The 16,474-nt window shown below is 34.7% G+C and overlaps 1 protein-coding gene across 1 annotated transcript in view; it reads right to left on the bottom strand.

Moving 5' to 3' along the window:
• Positions 1 to 10,759, bottom strand: part of EEA1 (early endosome antigen 1) — a 1,728,461-nt gene extending 1,717,702 nt beyond the window's left edge. Inside the window, exon 1 of the mRNA XM_044087190.1 lies at positions 10,464 to 10,759. Within this exon, the coding sequence (XP_043943125.1) occupies positions 10,464 to 10,487 (24 nt within the window). The 5' untranslated portion in view covers positions 10,488 to 10,759. The remainder of the gene's footprint in view (positions 1 to 10,463) is intronic.
• Between the last annotated feature and the right edge of the window lie 5,715 nt (positions 10,760 to 16,474).

The following is a 16,474-nucleotide window of genomic DNA, read 5'->3' as shown; positions in this document are numbered from 1 at the left end:
TAAATGAAGGAGGGGTATCTGAAATCCAATTTCTGGTTATTATTTTTCTAGCCACTGCTAGAATAGACCATAATAAGGGAAGTTTAACTTTAACACTTTTAGGAACAGGTGTGTTAAATAATATAAGTGATTTAGAAACAATGAAATTATCTGTGAAAAGGGCCTGCAAAAAATCATTGATTAACTTCCAATATTCCTTCAATTTTATACAGTCATAAAACATATGTGCCCAATCAGCATTTATTTCTACATTACATCTTTTACATAAGTTGTCTTTATTATTTATTTTATTCATCATTAAAGGTGTATAGAAGGATCTATGTAAACATTTCCAAGAAAAAGTCTCCAATTAATGGAAGAAGTAGTTTTATAAGCAGATTCCAATATATATTGTTTATCTTGTTGTTTTGGTGATTCACCATTAATGGAAATTAAATAATTCCAATAGGTATCTGAACTGTAATGAGTTTCTTCTCTGATAATTTTATGTATGCATGACAGCTTACCTTTATCAGAAACTCTATGTTGTAAATTTAATATCAAGTAATCAATCAGTATTGGAACAGATTCTTTAACTGTTAAAGACATTAAATCAATTTTATTAATAAGATGTTGTCTAAAAGTCTGAATTTCTAACCAACATGTTTCTCTCAAATCAAATTCTTGCTTTAAGAAGTCTAAATGTTTTACTTTATTATCAGACAGCAACTGATACCAATACTTTAGATCATTCTCTGTGACTAAAAGAGTTCTTTCAGAGGTGATTGACAAAAGCATACCTTGTGTATACATTATAGGGAATAGAATAAAATTCCATTCCTTATACTTAGGATGCATGAATATAAAATTACGATAACTGATAATAATGTTTAATGGGTAACTAACTACATATTTTGGTGTAATGGATGAAGTACAAAATTCTTTTAGTAACCATAACATGGGGTTATTTACAATAGTATTTTTATGTATTAATGATATTTTTATGAAGTGAATGCTAATTAGTTCCCAATAATCTTTCCATTTTGCAACATATGACTGATCTATTAAAGTAATAACTTTTATAATAGAAGAGATAGTATATAAATTAAAGTCTGGAAATGAAATGCCCCCTTGAGACCAGCTATTAGTATGTTTCTTTAATGCAATCCTAGGTCTATTAGGTGCCCATAAGAAATTTAACATTAGTGAATTCAATTTCTTAATAATTATTTTTGTAGGTGGGAGTATTATTGATTGTATTAAGTATAATATCTTAGGGAATACTACCATTTTAATAATTGTGAGTCTCTCTTCCATGGTAAAAAAACATATTGTTCCAACTATTGAAAAGATTTTGTATATTAAGAAGACAGGTACTATAATTATTATGTATAACAGATTTGATCTCTTTAGTTAATATTATACCTAAGTAAGTTATCTGACCTGAGTTGGGTATATATTTGTTAAAATCATTAATGAGGACATTTTTTCGTGTGTATATTGGTAATATTTTAGTTTTTTCTTCATTGAATATTAAACCAGAGATATTTTTAAAATCCATCATTTTATCAAATAAGGACTGCATAGAAGAGTTAGATCCAGCTGATGTAATTAGAACATCATCTGCAAAAAGTTGAATTTTAGATATTGTATTTTCATCTATATCAAATCCTTCTATATCACTACTGTTTCTGATCAAATTAGCCCAAGGCTCCATTATTAAAGTAAATAATAGTGGAGAGAGTGGACACGCTTGTTTTGTACCTTTTAAAATGGGTATTTTTTGTGAGACATATGTTCCTATCTTAATGTAAGCCAATGCTCCTTTATATAGATGTTCAATTAGATTTACAAATGCATCTGAGAAGTTTGTGCACTTCAGTAAGATAAACAAGTAGTCCCAACTTACTGAATCAAATGCTGAACTTATATCAAGACTAATAAGTGTTAAATCTTTCTTTTTCCTATTTGCAAAATCAATTATTTTATTTATTTATTTATTTTACATTTGTTGACCGGGCTAGTCTAGCTGGAGATATTTCCATTTTCACGTTAAAGTTCTCCTTATATTATCAAAAGTATTTCTATTTACAATAAAGCCTGTCTGGTCTATATCTATAATGCCTGGGATGATTGTCTTTAATCTATCAGCAAAAATACTCAAACATTTTATAGTCAACATTAAGTAATGAAATAGGTCTATATGAAGTGCATCTGGTTGGGTCTTTATTGGGTTTTAAAATTGGTGAAATAAATGTGTATTGCCAAGATGGGGGAGTTGTTAACTCATTTTGGGCCAAAATAAAAACCTTATGTATTAATGAGTAAGTACTTTTGGGAAGAATTTTATAGATCTCTGGTATAATACCATCATTACCTGGTGCTTTGCTTGATTTAAGCTTGTTTATTTGTGTAATAACCTCTGTATATGAAATATTTTTATCCATTAGTTTAGTCTGTTGTTTAAGTTTTTTGTTCATGTTTGTAGTTATAAATTTCTTTATTTTATCTTTAGGCTCCATGTTAATGTTATTATGATGAATTTAGAAATCACTTTCACAAAATTAATCTAATATTTCTGGTAAACTAGAAACATTCTTCTTTTTCCATGGAGAGAAAATTTCTTTGATATGATTTTGTTTATTCAACCTTTTTGTTTTATTTTTAAGTCTATGTAAGTATTTGGGACTTATTGAGTAAGACAAAAATGTATATTTCTCTAATGTTATTTTAACTTTATGAGTTAAAATTTAGATCAAAATTTTCTGAATGGTGGTAATGCTTGGGAAAGTAGTTTTCATAAATTAATATGTAGGATTAGAAGCAGGATGGGGCTTAGCAAAAATAAGTAAGACTGTCAAAGCAGCTTTGAGCCCTCTGCTCCCAATTCTAGCATGAATAGGTCCCCCCAGAGATGTATCCATTTTACAAATTCCACAATCCCAGACACTCCCTTTAATTATTATGGAACAATTCCTCTCAGCTCTCTCAAAATCAAGTACACCTCGTTCAAGGGCCCTGATATCATGCCAGACTGCCTGATTGTCAGTATCAAAATGGACACATCAGAACAACTACTTAACCTCTTTAATCTGAATCTCTCCACTATCCCAAAGACTGGAAAACAAACATTGCAATGCCATTGCACAAGGGTGGCCCATCCATGGACTCTGGTTACTACAGACCAATTAGCTTCACTACCCTCATATGTAAAATTACTGTAACACCTTACACCTCATTAATCTGGATATTAAACATTTCTTAATCCAGGATCCCTCATCAATTTGGCTTTGTGAAAGGCAGGTCCTGCCTCTAACTTTAACTTCTTTGAAAGAGTCACAGAAGTAGTGGATTGTAGTTACACAGTGCATATGGCATATCTGGACCTGACTAAGGCCTTTGACACTATTCCTCATGCAAGCATTACTGATAAACTTGTAAATCTAAACATAAATCCTTATATGCACAAGACAGCTAACTGCTTGCTTTACTAAACCCTTGTAAATCTGAACATAAATCCTTACACGGGATAGCTAACGGCTTGTCTTACAGAACCCATGTGGTTACAGTCACAGATACCACCTCTGAAAGTAAAAAGTTATTACCAGTAGTACACTATATGGCTCAGTGCTCTCTCCTATCCAGCATCTATTCCTCAGACCTTCAAACCAACACTCCTGGTATAGGATTATCCACGTCTGCAGATGTCTGTAAATTGGTTGTTGTCATTTAATCTTCCATTGACTCGGTTATTCCAACATGAATTAGTCTAGGATAACAATTGTTGCAAGGACAAAGTCTCTAAACATGAAAAAATGCAATATACTTATTCTTGATAATCAAAAGATGTCTGCATCAAACCGTACAGGTGAAACATATCTCCAATAATAAACTGTCAAAGGATTTAGGCCCTTGATAATCATTTGTCTTTACCATCATTATCTCCACAGTAGCTCACAAAGCCAATCTGGCTCATTGCATTTACAAAAGTATCTCCTGTAGATCCAAAGAACTACTAACTCTCCTTTTCACATACTTCATCAGACCTACTACTGCATATAATGCCCCTTTTGGCATGCATTTATCTAAACTTAGTAACACACCTCGAGAATTCTCAGGGATTCCTAATTAAAAAGAACAATGACTTTTTAACACTCTTGGTTTTCCAGAAAGACCAGCAGCCCACTCTTTATACTTGGTCTTTTATATACTCCTCCACTGGGATCTAAGTTTAGTTTTTTGACCAATGAATAATCAGAACCTCCTTAACGTCTTACTCCTGTGCAGAACAATTTGTTATTCAAATATCCAGTTGCAGTAACTACACCTTCTTCAACAGATGGTGTGATACACTGAGATATGAATGTATCGCCTGCCTCTGGAACAAACACCCACAGTACATGTCAAGCAGAGTAGTACACTTGCAAGATAAGCGTAGATAACTGAATGGGAAGCTTTAAATCTGCCCTCCCCCAGTCTGTCCTGTACTGCTCTCCTTGAGACCAGAAGGAACTTCTGAATATGGCTTACTGATGAGTCTTGGCAATGGTTAGTAGATTGATTAGCTAGTACATATCTATGAACCTCTGATCTCTCTGCCATACCCGCCCATCTTGGACAGCCCTACACCATGTTGCCTATACCTTCAACTGAGACACACAAACCTCTTCGATTCGACAGTGTAATGGTCCAGAAGAAGCTTTTCTTTTATGGGAAAAAAAAACTGCCAACATCCAGGACTCATTTGACTTCACAAGAGACTTAACATCCTTTCTGTCCGAATCCACCTCTGTCTTTTATGTTATTAAAATATATTGAAAATAAGCAAAATACACATTTTTAATCAAACTCTTGTCATCCTCACTTACTGAAATTTTGCATACACACACACACAAAAACATTCAGTTAAGGTTTTAAAACTGTCACATATTACCTTTACTTTTCACAATACTTTTGTTAAAGTTTAGGATTGTACTGCTACTCAACTATTCATATTCAATCAGGTTGATCTCACTGCAGTCCCCCAAATGCTAAATGGCAAAATATCTTCAGGGCTGCTTAGACAAATGTAGCATTCATGATAAGGCAAAGCAAGGCTCCATAACATAGAACCACACAGTTTCAGCGCCTTAAACTGTTTTTAATATATAAAGTAGACAGAACATTCTTTACAGGTGCTACTCATTTGTCCCTATAAGACAACATTTGATCCATTGATCTTGCCTTGCTTCTGCAGCAATGGGCTGTGTTTAAACTTGTTCCTGGGTTAATCTAGTTTACTATAATATACAAGTAAAAAAAAATATTATAACACGTCTTTTTCATTTAATGTTTTATGGATAACATCTCTGAGCTCAGTCCTTATGAAATACACACATTATATATATATATATAAACTTCAACGTAATAACTAGAAGAAAACAAATAAAATAAAAATAAAAATTCAAATAAAAGTCTGACAGCCAATAATTAGCACTTTCATCCAGGTTTAATGTACTGGACTTCTTCAGAATGTTTAAAAATACAAATAATGTGTTAATAAATAAGCATCAACTGTAGAGAGATGATGACATCAAAATTCCAAGACCAATAGAAAGCCAAGCATTCAGAAATATGTAAATTCTATAGTACAGTAAGACAGGAATATTCAATAAATGTACAGAAGTTCATGAATAAGTAAAAGGAAAACAGAACTACAGAAAATATAATAATTATTGGTTCCATTTTAAAGCACATCTAATATTTATATGTTCATTCAAACCAGATGGGGCTTCAGCATTTAACAGAAGCTGCCAGTGCAACTCAACTTCCAGTAAGGTGTTTTTGTCTCCAAAAAATAATGGTACATGGTCTAAAACAAAGAAATTAAATCCTGTAAACAAGGTGCAAGTGTTACTATGTTTAGCTAAAGCATTGCTAGGATCACAATTTCTGATAGCTGCCAGGTGTTCTTTAACTCTGGTGGAAAGTTTACGTATGGTTTTACCAATGTCGAATGAGAAGCAAGTTGTACAAATAGCAGCATAGACCACAAAATTGGAATTACAGTCAAAATGACCATTAAATTTGACCATATAGTTGTGTTTAAAAGTGTAACTGTTTCCAGTAATAATCCATTTACAAACAATACATTTGTTACAAGCAAACATGCCTTGTACATGTTGAATGATATTTTTGGATACAATAAAAAAGGCTGGTCTCTATTCTCAAACATTAATTGTAGAGATTTATTTTTCTTGTAAGCAAAAGTAGGTCTGGAACCCAATTTCATATTGATTTCCTGACTAGAGGTCAAAATGCTCCAATTATTATAAACTACTTTTTTGATTGCATTAGACTCTCTACAGATGGGAAAGAGGAACATCTATCAGTTCCAGTGTTGGTGGGAATCGAAAAATTTAATAAGGGAGAGAGATTAGTGGGAACCATGTTATGTTTCATAATATGAGGGTGTATACTAGAAAAGTGTAAATAATTATTTCTGAATGTGCTCTTCCTAAAAATAGAAGATGTCCAAGAAAGAGTGTTGGAGTTGAATGTGACCTGTATGTCTAGAAAATTCACTACTTTACCTATGGTAGAAATTTTAAAATTTAAGAAAGGGATACTATTAGAAATATGACTAATAAATGTATGAAGATCATTTTTATTTCCTTTCCAAACAAAAAACAAATTGTCAATGTATCTTCTATACAGGAGAACTTGACTAAAGGAAGGTAAAGATATTAAGGAATTTTAGTAAGTGAGGATGACAAGAGTTTGATTAAAAATGTGTATTTTGCTTATTTTCACGATATTTTAATAACATAAAAGACAGAGGTGGATTCGGATAGAAAGGATGTCAAGTCTCTTGTAAAGTCAAATGAGTCCTGGATGTCGGCAGATTTTTTTTTCCCCATAAAAGAAAAGCTTCTTCTGGACCATTACACTGTCGAATCGAAGAGGTTTGTGTGTCTCAGTTGAAGGTATAGGCTACATGGTGTAGGGCTGTCCAAGATGGGCGGGTATGGCAGAGAGATCAGAGGTTCATAGATATGTACTAGCTAATCAATCTACTGACCACTGCCAGATTCATCAGTAAGCCATATTCAGAAATTCCTTCTGGTCTCAAGGAGAGCAGTACATGACAGACTGGGGGAGGGCAGATTTAAAGCTTCCCATTCAATTATCTACGCTTATCTTGCAAGTGTACTACTCTGCTTGACATGTACTGTGGGTGTTTGTTCCAGAGGAAGGCGATACATTCATATCTCAGTGCATCACACCATCTGTTGAAGAAGGTGTAGTTACTGTAACTGGATATTTGAATAACCAATTGTTCTGCACAGGAGTAAGACGTTAAGGAGGTTCTGATTATTCATTGGTCAAAAAACTAAACTTAGATCCCAGTGGAGGAGTATATAAAAGACCAAGTACAAAGAGTGGGCTGCTGGTCTTTCTGGAAAACCAAGAGTGTTAAAAAGTCGTTCTTTTTAATTAGGAATCCCTGAGAATTCTCGAGGTGTGTTACTAAGTTTAGATAAATACATGCCAAAAGGGGCATTATATAATCTATTTCTTCAATATTTAACTGAGTTTTTTTGGCAAATATATACATATATGTATGGATAACATCTCTGAGCTCAGTCCTTATGAAATTATATATATATATATATATATACACATATACATACATACACACAAATATATGTGTGTATACACACGCCAGATCTTGACAATACAATAAAGCTGTTTTAAAATCCCTATAATCACAGCCCTGTTCTCAGATACTGTACTGAGACTCCACGACTAACTAAACTTGTACATGGTCTGCTAAATGTACCAATATCTGGAACTCCTCCCAAAGTAAAAATATTAATCTCCCAAACACAGAAGAGAAGCTACAAGTAGAGTTTGTATTTAATAACGACTAACTTAGCTGAACTGATCAGTAGTTATGTTCTATTGTAAACATGCTAATAAAATTGATACTCAAAAAATTACTTGTTTTCTTGCTCTGGAACCCCCAAAAAACTAGGGGAATGGATTCTTCCCCTCCTAACCTGAAAATGATCAACAGTGGTAAATGTAAACAGCCATTTTTTGGTAAAAATAAAGTCAAAGTCCAAACGTATTCAAGCACTGAGACCAGCAGTTCCAATTCACCCATGTGTTCAACTTACACAGTCTCTCAGTCACCAAAATTAATAAGATGAATCTTTCAACAAGAAAACTAAACCCACTTTTAGTGTCAGAAAGCAACTCAACACAAAAACACCAGACATCTGTATGACTGTATATTTCCACATCCATAAATTTGTGGTCTCCATCTATAATGCCACAATACTGCACATATACTGCATACAGTACTTTTTTTCTAGTTTACACAATGTAAATTATGCACAAAACAACTTCTTCTTTCGGCTTTTCCCGGTTAGGGGTCGCCACAGCGGATCACCTGTCCGCTCATGATTGGCAGTGGAGTTTTACAGTGTCGAGTTGCCAACCCGTCGCCCAACCTTCCACGGAAGGCACACACACAAACGCATTCAAACCTAGGGCCAGTTTAGAGTGTCCAATCCACCTGCAGCATGTCTTTGGGATGTGGGAGGAAACCGGAGCACCTGGAGGAAACCCACGTGACCACAGGGAGGACATGTAGACTCCACACAAAAGGCACCCCAGCCAAGAATCGAACTGGAGAACCGCTTGCTGCAAGGCGACAATGCTACCCATTGTAAATTATACACAACAATTAAATAAAAAGTAGGTAACATTTGCAACTGTAGTATTAGTCCTGTTTTGCCTAAATAAACTGTGTTTCTTGCAAGCTTGCATCTTTTACTGCTGCATTTCCCTCCCAAATTCAGTAGCAGGTAATGTCTATGAAACAGCCTATCAAACAAAACCAACAGGGGCAGGTTGATCCATTTTAGCATTACTGAACCACCAAGATTTTTTTTAACACTGCATGATTTTTTTTAGGGGGAGCACAAAAACACCCCAAAGTCTCAAGCTGCTTTTTCTTCCCAGTTTCTCCTCAGAAATTTCCCACCAACTGATGGTGAGTGTCATCCATCCACAGGATATCTCACTCGATGCTCCCCTTGTAGGGATCGGGGCATCAATACTGCAACCAATATCCAAGGCTGGGATCAGAACTTTTATGATATACTGCTGCAAATATGTATATAATCCTTCACAAGATGCATGTCACTGCAAAACTTATTATTTTAGCAACTTTCTAAGTAAGAGCAGTATTTAAAATCTGTCCCTATTTTTGAGAATTTGCTCCCCATAACTTTTGCCTTTCTCCAGACTTCTCAAGTTAAAAGGTCGACAGGTATGCTGATGTGCACTCCACCCCTGCTGACCTGAGGTTAGCCCTTTACTTCCATGACAGGACATTCCAGCAGTGATGGTTTCCACACCAAAAAGGTCAGCTAGCATTAAATAACTCTAGCCTCCTACAGTCTAGCTCTCCAGAGTGAGCCCAGATCACCTCTGCGGCACCTGGTGCCTTATCTATTCCACCAAGTGTTTGGATTTATTCTTGCCAATTCTGCTGAATCATTACACAAAACTTTCAGTGTTACTGTGGGTCTCTGCATTTTGCTGTATCCTGACCATGTCTTGAGTCCAGACAGCATTAGGTCAAATTACTGGATGACATGACACAAACACCTAAAGAAACAATAAAATTAAGTTTTATTTTTCATACTGTGGATTGACTACGGTTGGGATGCTTCAGGAAAACAAGTCTTTTTAACACTACTTAGTGGCAACAAACAAGTTTTTATTTAAAATGCTTTACTTAATTCTTCAGAGATGAGATAATTACATAAATTAATTGCAGCAGTATCCCTGGGCAAGTCATATAAGCTAGCATACGGACTTTTTCCGACTACAAAACCAGTGATTTAATAAAAGGCTGACGTTATTTTCCCTTTGAATGCAGATGAGCCTGACTCATTTAGAAAAGCTCCTTCAACCAGTTATTCAATTGTTATTACACTTGTACATTACATACCAAATGAAGCCCTGGCACTTAACCGAAGTACTAACTTTATTACCAACAACTTACATCGCCACACATTCATGCCTATTTCATCCTCCACCAAAAAAAAATGACAAAATGTTTATTAAACATTACCAACAGTTTTTGTGGGGGGCACAAAAATCACAAACTCAACAACTCAAACAGTAACTCAGAATCACAACCCCCCACCCACCCATATACAAGCACACCCCCTACGCAAGACGGTACTATTTCCCATAAACGTCTCTGATTAGGCTAAATGACTGTCACTCTAAACTATCAGGCATTCACTGCTGCAGAGTCTTGTTACTTATTATACTAATCGTGACAACAAAAGGCCTAAGCTATATAGGGCCTGCGGGAAAGCAGTATGAGAGCATGGGTTACAAATACAGCGCGGACACAAGGAAGTAATATTTATGTGCCAGACCACTGTCATAGTAACTCCATGTGAAGCATTACTCACCCGCTGTAAAATCCGCCGAAACATAATAACAGAGGGCTAAAACTCCGGGTTCATAAACAGACCGGGAATGCTGCCTAAGTGTTCTCCCAAAAACAAGAGATAAAGCCTACTTAGCAACTGACAGCTGATTATCCGACCACCGAGTACAGTCTAACACTGGGGCGGATCCGCAGGCCTTGACGGAGAGGAAAGGAGGAGGTTCCAGCTGCAGACTCCACATATTTGGCTTCCATTCAAAAAGCCGCACATTTTTCACTCTCGATACTCCCCTATGCTGGGCGTGTGACAATTTACGCTTGCGTAGATTTTACTACATTTTTTCCCCCTCTCCGCCTACCAGTTGTGACCACACCTCTGTAACGCCCTAAATCCAGTTTGAGCATCATCCAGGAGTAAATGGAATGGAATTTGTATGCGGTTGACAATGTTTGCGGTACTAGATCTCATTAATTGTAGCGCAAGCCAGTAACGCAGGACTACTAACAGACATTTGATCTTTTTATCTAAAATGCAAAACTCTGACTCTCAGTTCATACAGAATATTTCTAAAGTGTGAGCAAAATATAAACGTCGCCCAGCTGCACTGTACGGTAGTTCAAAACTCGAATTTCCTTGGCATTGGCTATTTTTTTAGTAAATGTAACTTGTCCCTTAGTTTGCTTTAACTCTTATTTTGGGAGGTGTAAAAAAAGTGACCATTATTAGACAGGCTGATAAAAAAATCACTGTAGTTTCTATTTACAGCTAAATTATGTGCTCAAAATAGTATTTTGTTCATTTTAACTGACATACTTGAGAATTGTGAAATGTGACCCTTAGCAAACAGACTGATCAAAGGAATCTATGACATTGGTTACTTGTAGTTACTATTGCTATTGTGTGCATATACCTCTCAATATCTGATTATTAAAAATCATAGCACTGACATTTCAAAATCATAACAGATGGTTAAAAAGAGGAGTCCTTTCTTATTTTTCATAACAGATACTAGATCCTATATAGGTAGTGATAAGAAAACTTTATATAGGCTTAGTTTAGTTTTTTTATTAAGGTATGTAATTATAAATAAGTCTGACATCATGAGGAGCAAGGGTAACTATGAAGACCAAAATCATAATGCTATGCCAAAGTCATAACAGCTTAGGGTTGCCACCTTTTCAAATGGCCATAGTGGGACATTTTTGGTACAAACATCAGATTTTACAGGCCGACACATACCCACGGTCTGTACAAAGGATAGAATTTAACTTTTTTGCCTAAATAAAAGCTTATTCTTGTAGCATTTTAGTTGCTTATTCTGTTTCTTATAACATTTAGGCATTTTAGATACAGAATAACTGTTTTATGCAACTATTACATAAAATATAGGAAATAATTTTGTCCTAAAATCTCAAGATATTTGCCATTTTTACAATTTTTTGTCGGGACATAACTGCCCAAAGAGGGACTGTCCCTTGCAAAGTGGGACAGGTGGCAACCCTATAGCAGCTAAGAGGTATTGTCATTTGTGTTGTGTATTTTGTCTTTCTGAATGACTCCCCTTTGGCATTGGCTATTTGCAGTGACCTTGTAGTAAGTTTTTAAATTTTGGCTTTATGAATGACTCCCCCATTACCTTAAGGATTTTGTCAAATCTGCCCTGGGTGTATATACATCCTTCAGATTTGCACCATTTCTGGGGAAGGGGTGCCAAATTAGGTGAGTCCTGATTTTGTACTTCAAATAATGTAATTAGTAATTGCACTGGTTGCTCCTAGCATTCCCTTGATGCCACAAGAAACCATTTCTAAATCTATATGTTGCATCCCAATAAAAGTACACAAAGCATGAAAGTTTAAACTTTCTTGCATATAAAAGTAAAATAATTGGATCTGTCCTCCATGGCGCAGTTTTAGTTCTCTGACACACACACACACACACACACACACACACACACACACACACACACTAGTAAAAGTAATGCTGTAAAAAATAAAAAAATGGATTGAGGAATATTGTAAAGGACATATTGCAGAAAACAGTGTACAAATGTTGTTAATTTTTCTTCCTGTTCTCATCTCCTCATTATGATTTTTTAGCCCTCATTGCTTATGTAGCATACCAGTTGCCAAAACAGTAAGAATATTATAAAATATATTTTAATGTATATATGTTTTTATAATGCCCATATGTTACATTTATTATATCATCTACTGTTTTCTTCAAAGGTGTTGATAACATGATTAACTTTGAAATAGAAACAATGCACATTTACTTACAGAAATAATTGTAACAAAGGGCAGTGCTTTTGTCAGGTTTTTGACTCTTTCAAAGGTGGCAATCATAACTGTGGTTTATATATTACAAGTCACTAAGTTTGTTGTCTAGCAGAATAGAAAATGAACATTTTAGTCTCTTGCTACAAACTCTGTGGGTCAAAACTAAAAAATATGCATGAAAATCCCATGCCAGGAATGAATTTAATGCTGTTAGCCCACTTAAATCAGCACAGACTATTGAGATTTACATCAAGATGCCTTTTCAAAGTGTTTGTTTCTTGTACATAGTGTATAAAGTTTCTGGTGTACTTAAGTGTGTTTTTTTTTTCAAACTGATGTTTAATTGCTGTCTCTGTTTTTCTCTGCATCGTCTACTTCTGTTCACCAGAGCTGATCCTTAAATTGGTCCTTTGTGATCAGTGCACTACTGCATGTTTGATGCATGTGGAATGTACACATTTGGCTCTAATAATTGGGTTTCATTCTAAAGGTCTTATATTTTTTAACACCTTTATTAAATTAACATTTAAGGCATATGCAAACATATATTTATATAAATGAAAAGCCATGTTAACATGTTCATAGTTACAAGCATTATACGTCACATATATTCATTCTCTTATACAATTATCGTCAATCCAACATTACTTAAATTGGTCAAATTACGCCTTCCCTTAAACCTCACTCTACCTACAAAATATTATTCTGCATATTGTTCCCGTAATTTTGTTTTCTATGTACTTTGCTTCTACCCATTACTAAAGGTCCCACTTCTAGTTCTTTTCTCTTTTGTTACAATATTCACAGCTTGAAATACATTTGATTTAGTCTTTGATTTTCCATTTTCTAATAATCACTTTTTTTTGGCAGCCACCAGAATTAAACTTAAAAAGGCCTTATTATGTTGAGACAATTCAGATCCTGTGTCCCAGCTCAAAAAAAATAATTTCCTTGGTTACACTCATTTGCTCACCTGATATTTCGTATAGAGTACTCTGCAGGAAAATTTTAAGTCTGCCAATTCATTATACGAAATTCATTATACTCCTAAAACACATGCTCACAGTTATTGCTTTCTTGCCCACCACACAATTTCCCATCTACCTGAGGAAATATCTTTGGAGTCTTTTTAGAGTATAAAATGGCTATGCAAACAGTTCCAAAGCAAAACCATATTTGGGAATCATACATATGTCCTCCCATTGTTTCACTGTGAATTGCTTATCTACTCTCTCTTTTCAATCTTTTCTGTCCTTTACTGATTGATTCCTATAGTTATCATGCAATATTTTATGAGCCCTACTAATTAATTTTTTAAAATCAGGTTCTGTTCTATATTCAACTAAAAATTCTACCAGAGAGGGTCTTTCATTTAGGATTCCCTTATCCCTTTCTCTTTGCCTATATTCTGATATCAATCCCAGATAGGGAAGACATTTTCTAGCCTGCAGTCCCAATGTCTTCTTGGCCTTCTCTCACTTTATTACTTTTCTGTCTCTAGTTATTTTCTCTAAATACCTTGGTTCCTTTGCCAGTTTTCTAAAATAAATTGCAGTCACATCTTACCTATTCTTTGTACCCCCAATGGCAGTCATCCCTGTCATCAGAATTTCATTTCTCCATTCTCTTATTGGCTTAGTTCTTAGGATACTTTCTACTACTTTCTGAATGTAATATTCTGCATGGCTGTCGTTATTTTCCTCAAGGATCTACATCCAAAATCCTACCCTCTCCTTATTTCTTGAATTCTCCCCTGCTTCATCATCATCACTTTCTACTTTGAATTATAGATTTCTGCTTGTGCTATATGTATGACCCTTAACTGTGAGTTACAAAATATCCATTCAAATCAGGTAATCCTAAACCACCTTGTTCTACAGGAAGGATCAAATTATCCCACTTGACATTTGCCCTCTTCCCCTCTCAGATTAAATCCTTCAACTCTTTGTTAATTACTGTCCATAACTACGAAACTAAAGTGATAAAAAAATCCTACTTGCATCTTGATATCCATATCCATAAATAAAGAGCTTCTACTTTCTTAGTTTTTCTACTTTTTTTTGTTTAGTCTCTTCTCACATATCCTTAGCTGCATAACAGAATCCTTTTAAATCATGATCCTAAATATTTCATTTTATCACATCCTCACAAATATGGGAATTATTGAACCAAGTCGTGTGAGGACATAGTTTACAGCTATAGCCTTTGTTTTGTTTTCATTCATTTTTTTTATCCTGAAAAGACTTGAAACTCTTCAGAATGTTTCACAATACAGAGAGGTCCTTTTCGAGTTCTATCTGGTACAAAATAATATTGTCTCCAAATAAAGCCAACTTTTTTGATTACCATACCAATTATATCATTTAATTTCAGAGTCGCTTCTTTTCTTTGGCAATGGTTCTAAATGTAACACAAATAACAAAGGGGAAAGAGGGCAACCCTACCTAGATCATCTGTTCAAACACAACTTATCAGAGAGGTACCCTCCCACTTAAATGTTTTGCCTCCGATCCCTCATATATAATCCTATTTAACCTTATTATTGCATTAGGGAATGCAAATGCTTCCATTGCCCTACTCATAAAATACCAGCTTACTCTGTTGAATGCTTTCTCTGCTTCAAGGCCCACCAATGACAGCAGTATTTTCTTACATTCGGCTTTCCTCTAAATTATTATTGTTCTATTAATGTTGTCAAATGTTTGCCTTCTCTTGAGAAAACCACATAAATCCATATCTATCAATTCTGAAAAGACATTTGCCATTCTTTTAGCTATTATAGACAAAAACACCTTATAATTATAATTTAATTTGAAATGGGCCTATATGAAGCTGGATCTGATGAGTTTTTACCATCTTTAGGTATTGCAGTCACTACAGCTTTCTTCCAGGATGTTGATTATTCCTTTTCAAATATTGCTAAACAAAAACCTTCCAGATCTTTATTACTTACTGCCCCCCAGCTTCCATACCTCTACAGCAATACTATTTATTTCTGGAGACCTTCTTGCAGATTGATTATACATCACCTTTTTATCTCATGTCCTCCTATCTTAACTATTAATAGTTGAGCCTCATATACCGCTAACCTAGATATACCTAAGCCTTCATTAAATATTTCCATTTGTACTTTTTCTTGATTTCCAAATTCCTCTACTTTATAGAAATTTTCATACATTTCCGAAAGATGTCCATTACCTCTACAGGATCTCTGGTTATTTTTCTTGTTATAGGCTCCCTTTGTCAAAAGGAATTTCTACTTTCTGTTGTATAAGTCATTGTGCTAAAAGCTTTTGTGCTCTTTCTAAACGTATGCATATTATCCAGATAACTCCTTATTTTCTCTTTAGCACCATGAAATTGCACGTCTTCTTGTTCTGTGAAATCCATAATTTTGTGCAATACTTTAACCCACTAAATAATTCTTGTTGCTTCTTACCCATACCTCCTTTTCTTTTATTTCCTTCCTATTTTTAATGTCATCTTTCATTTTTCCCACTCACTAGCGATAACGTTTGAAGAAATATCTATGTTCCTTAATAAATCTTGGATAATTTCCACTACCCATTTCTTAAATTCATCACTTTTTAACAGGTAGGTGGGAACTCACTAGTCTCTCATTTCTAATTCATTACCATGCATTTTATTCTAGCTGTTATAGGCGCATGATCTGAAATAGTTATTGGATGCGTGTCAAAGCTTTCAATTAAATGCACGTATTCATATGAAATATAATCTCTGTGTGGTTTAGCC

Source organism: Protopterus annectens, chromosome 11.part0 (genome assembly GCF_019279795.1).
Source record: "Protopterus annectens isolate FY-2018-M chromosome 11.part0, PAN1.0, whole genome shotgun sequence".
NCBI lineage: Eukaryota > Metazoa > Chordata > Ceratodontiformes > Protopteridae > Protopterus > Protopterus annectens.
This window is presented reverse-complemented; position numbering and strand designations above follow the sequence as displayed.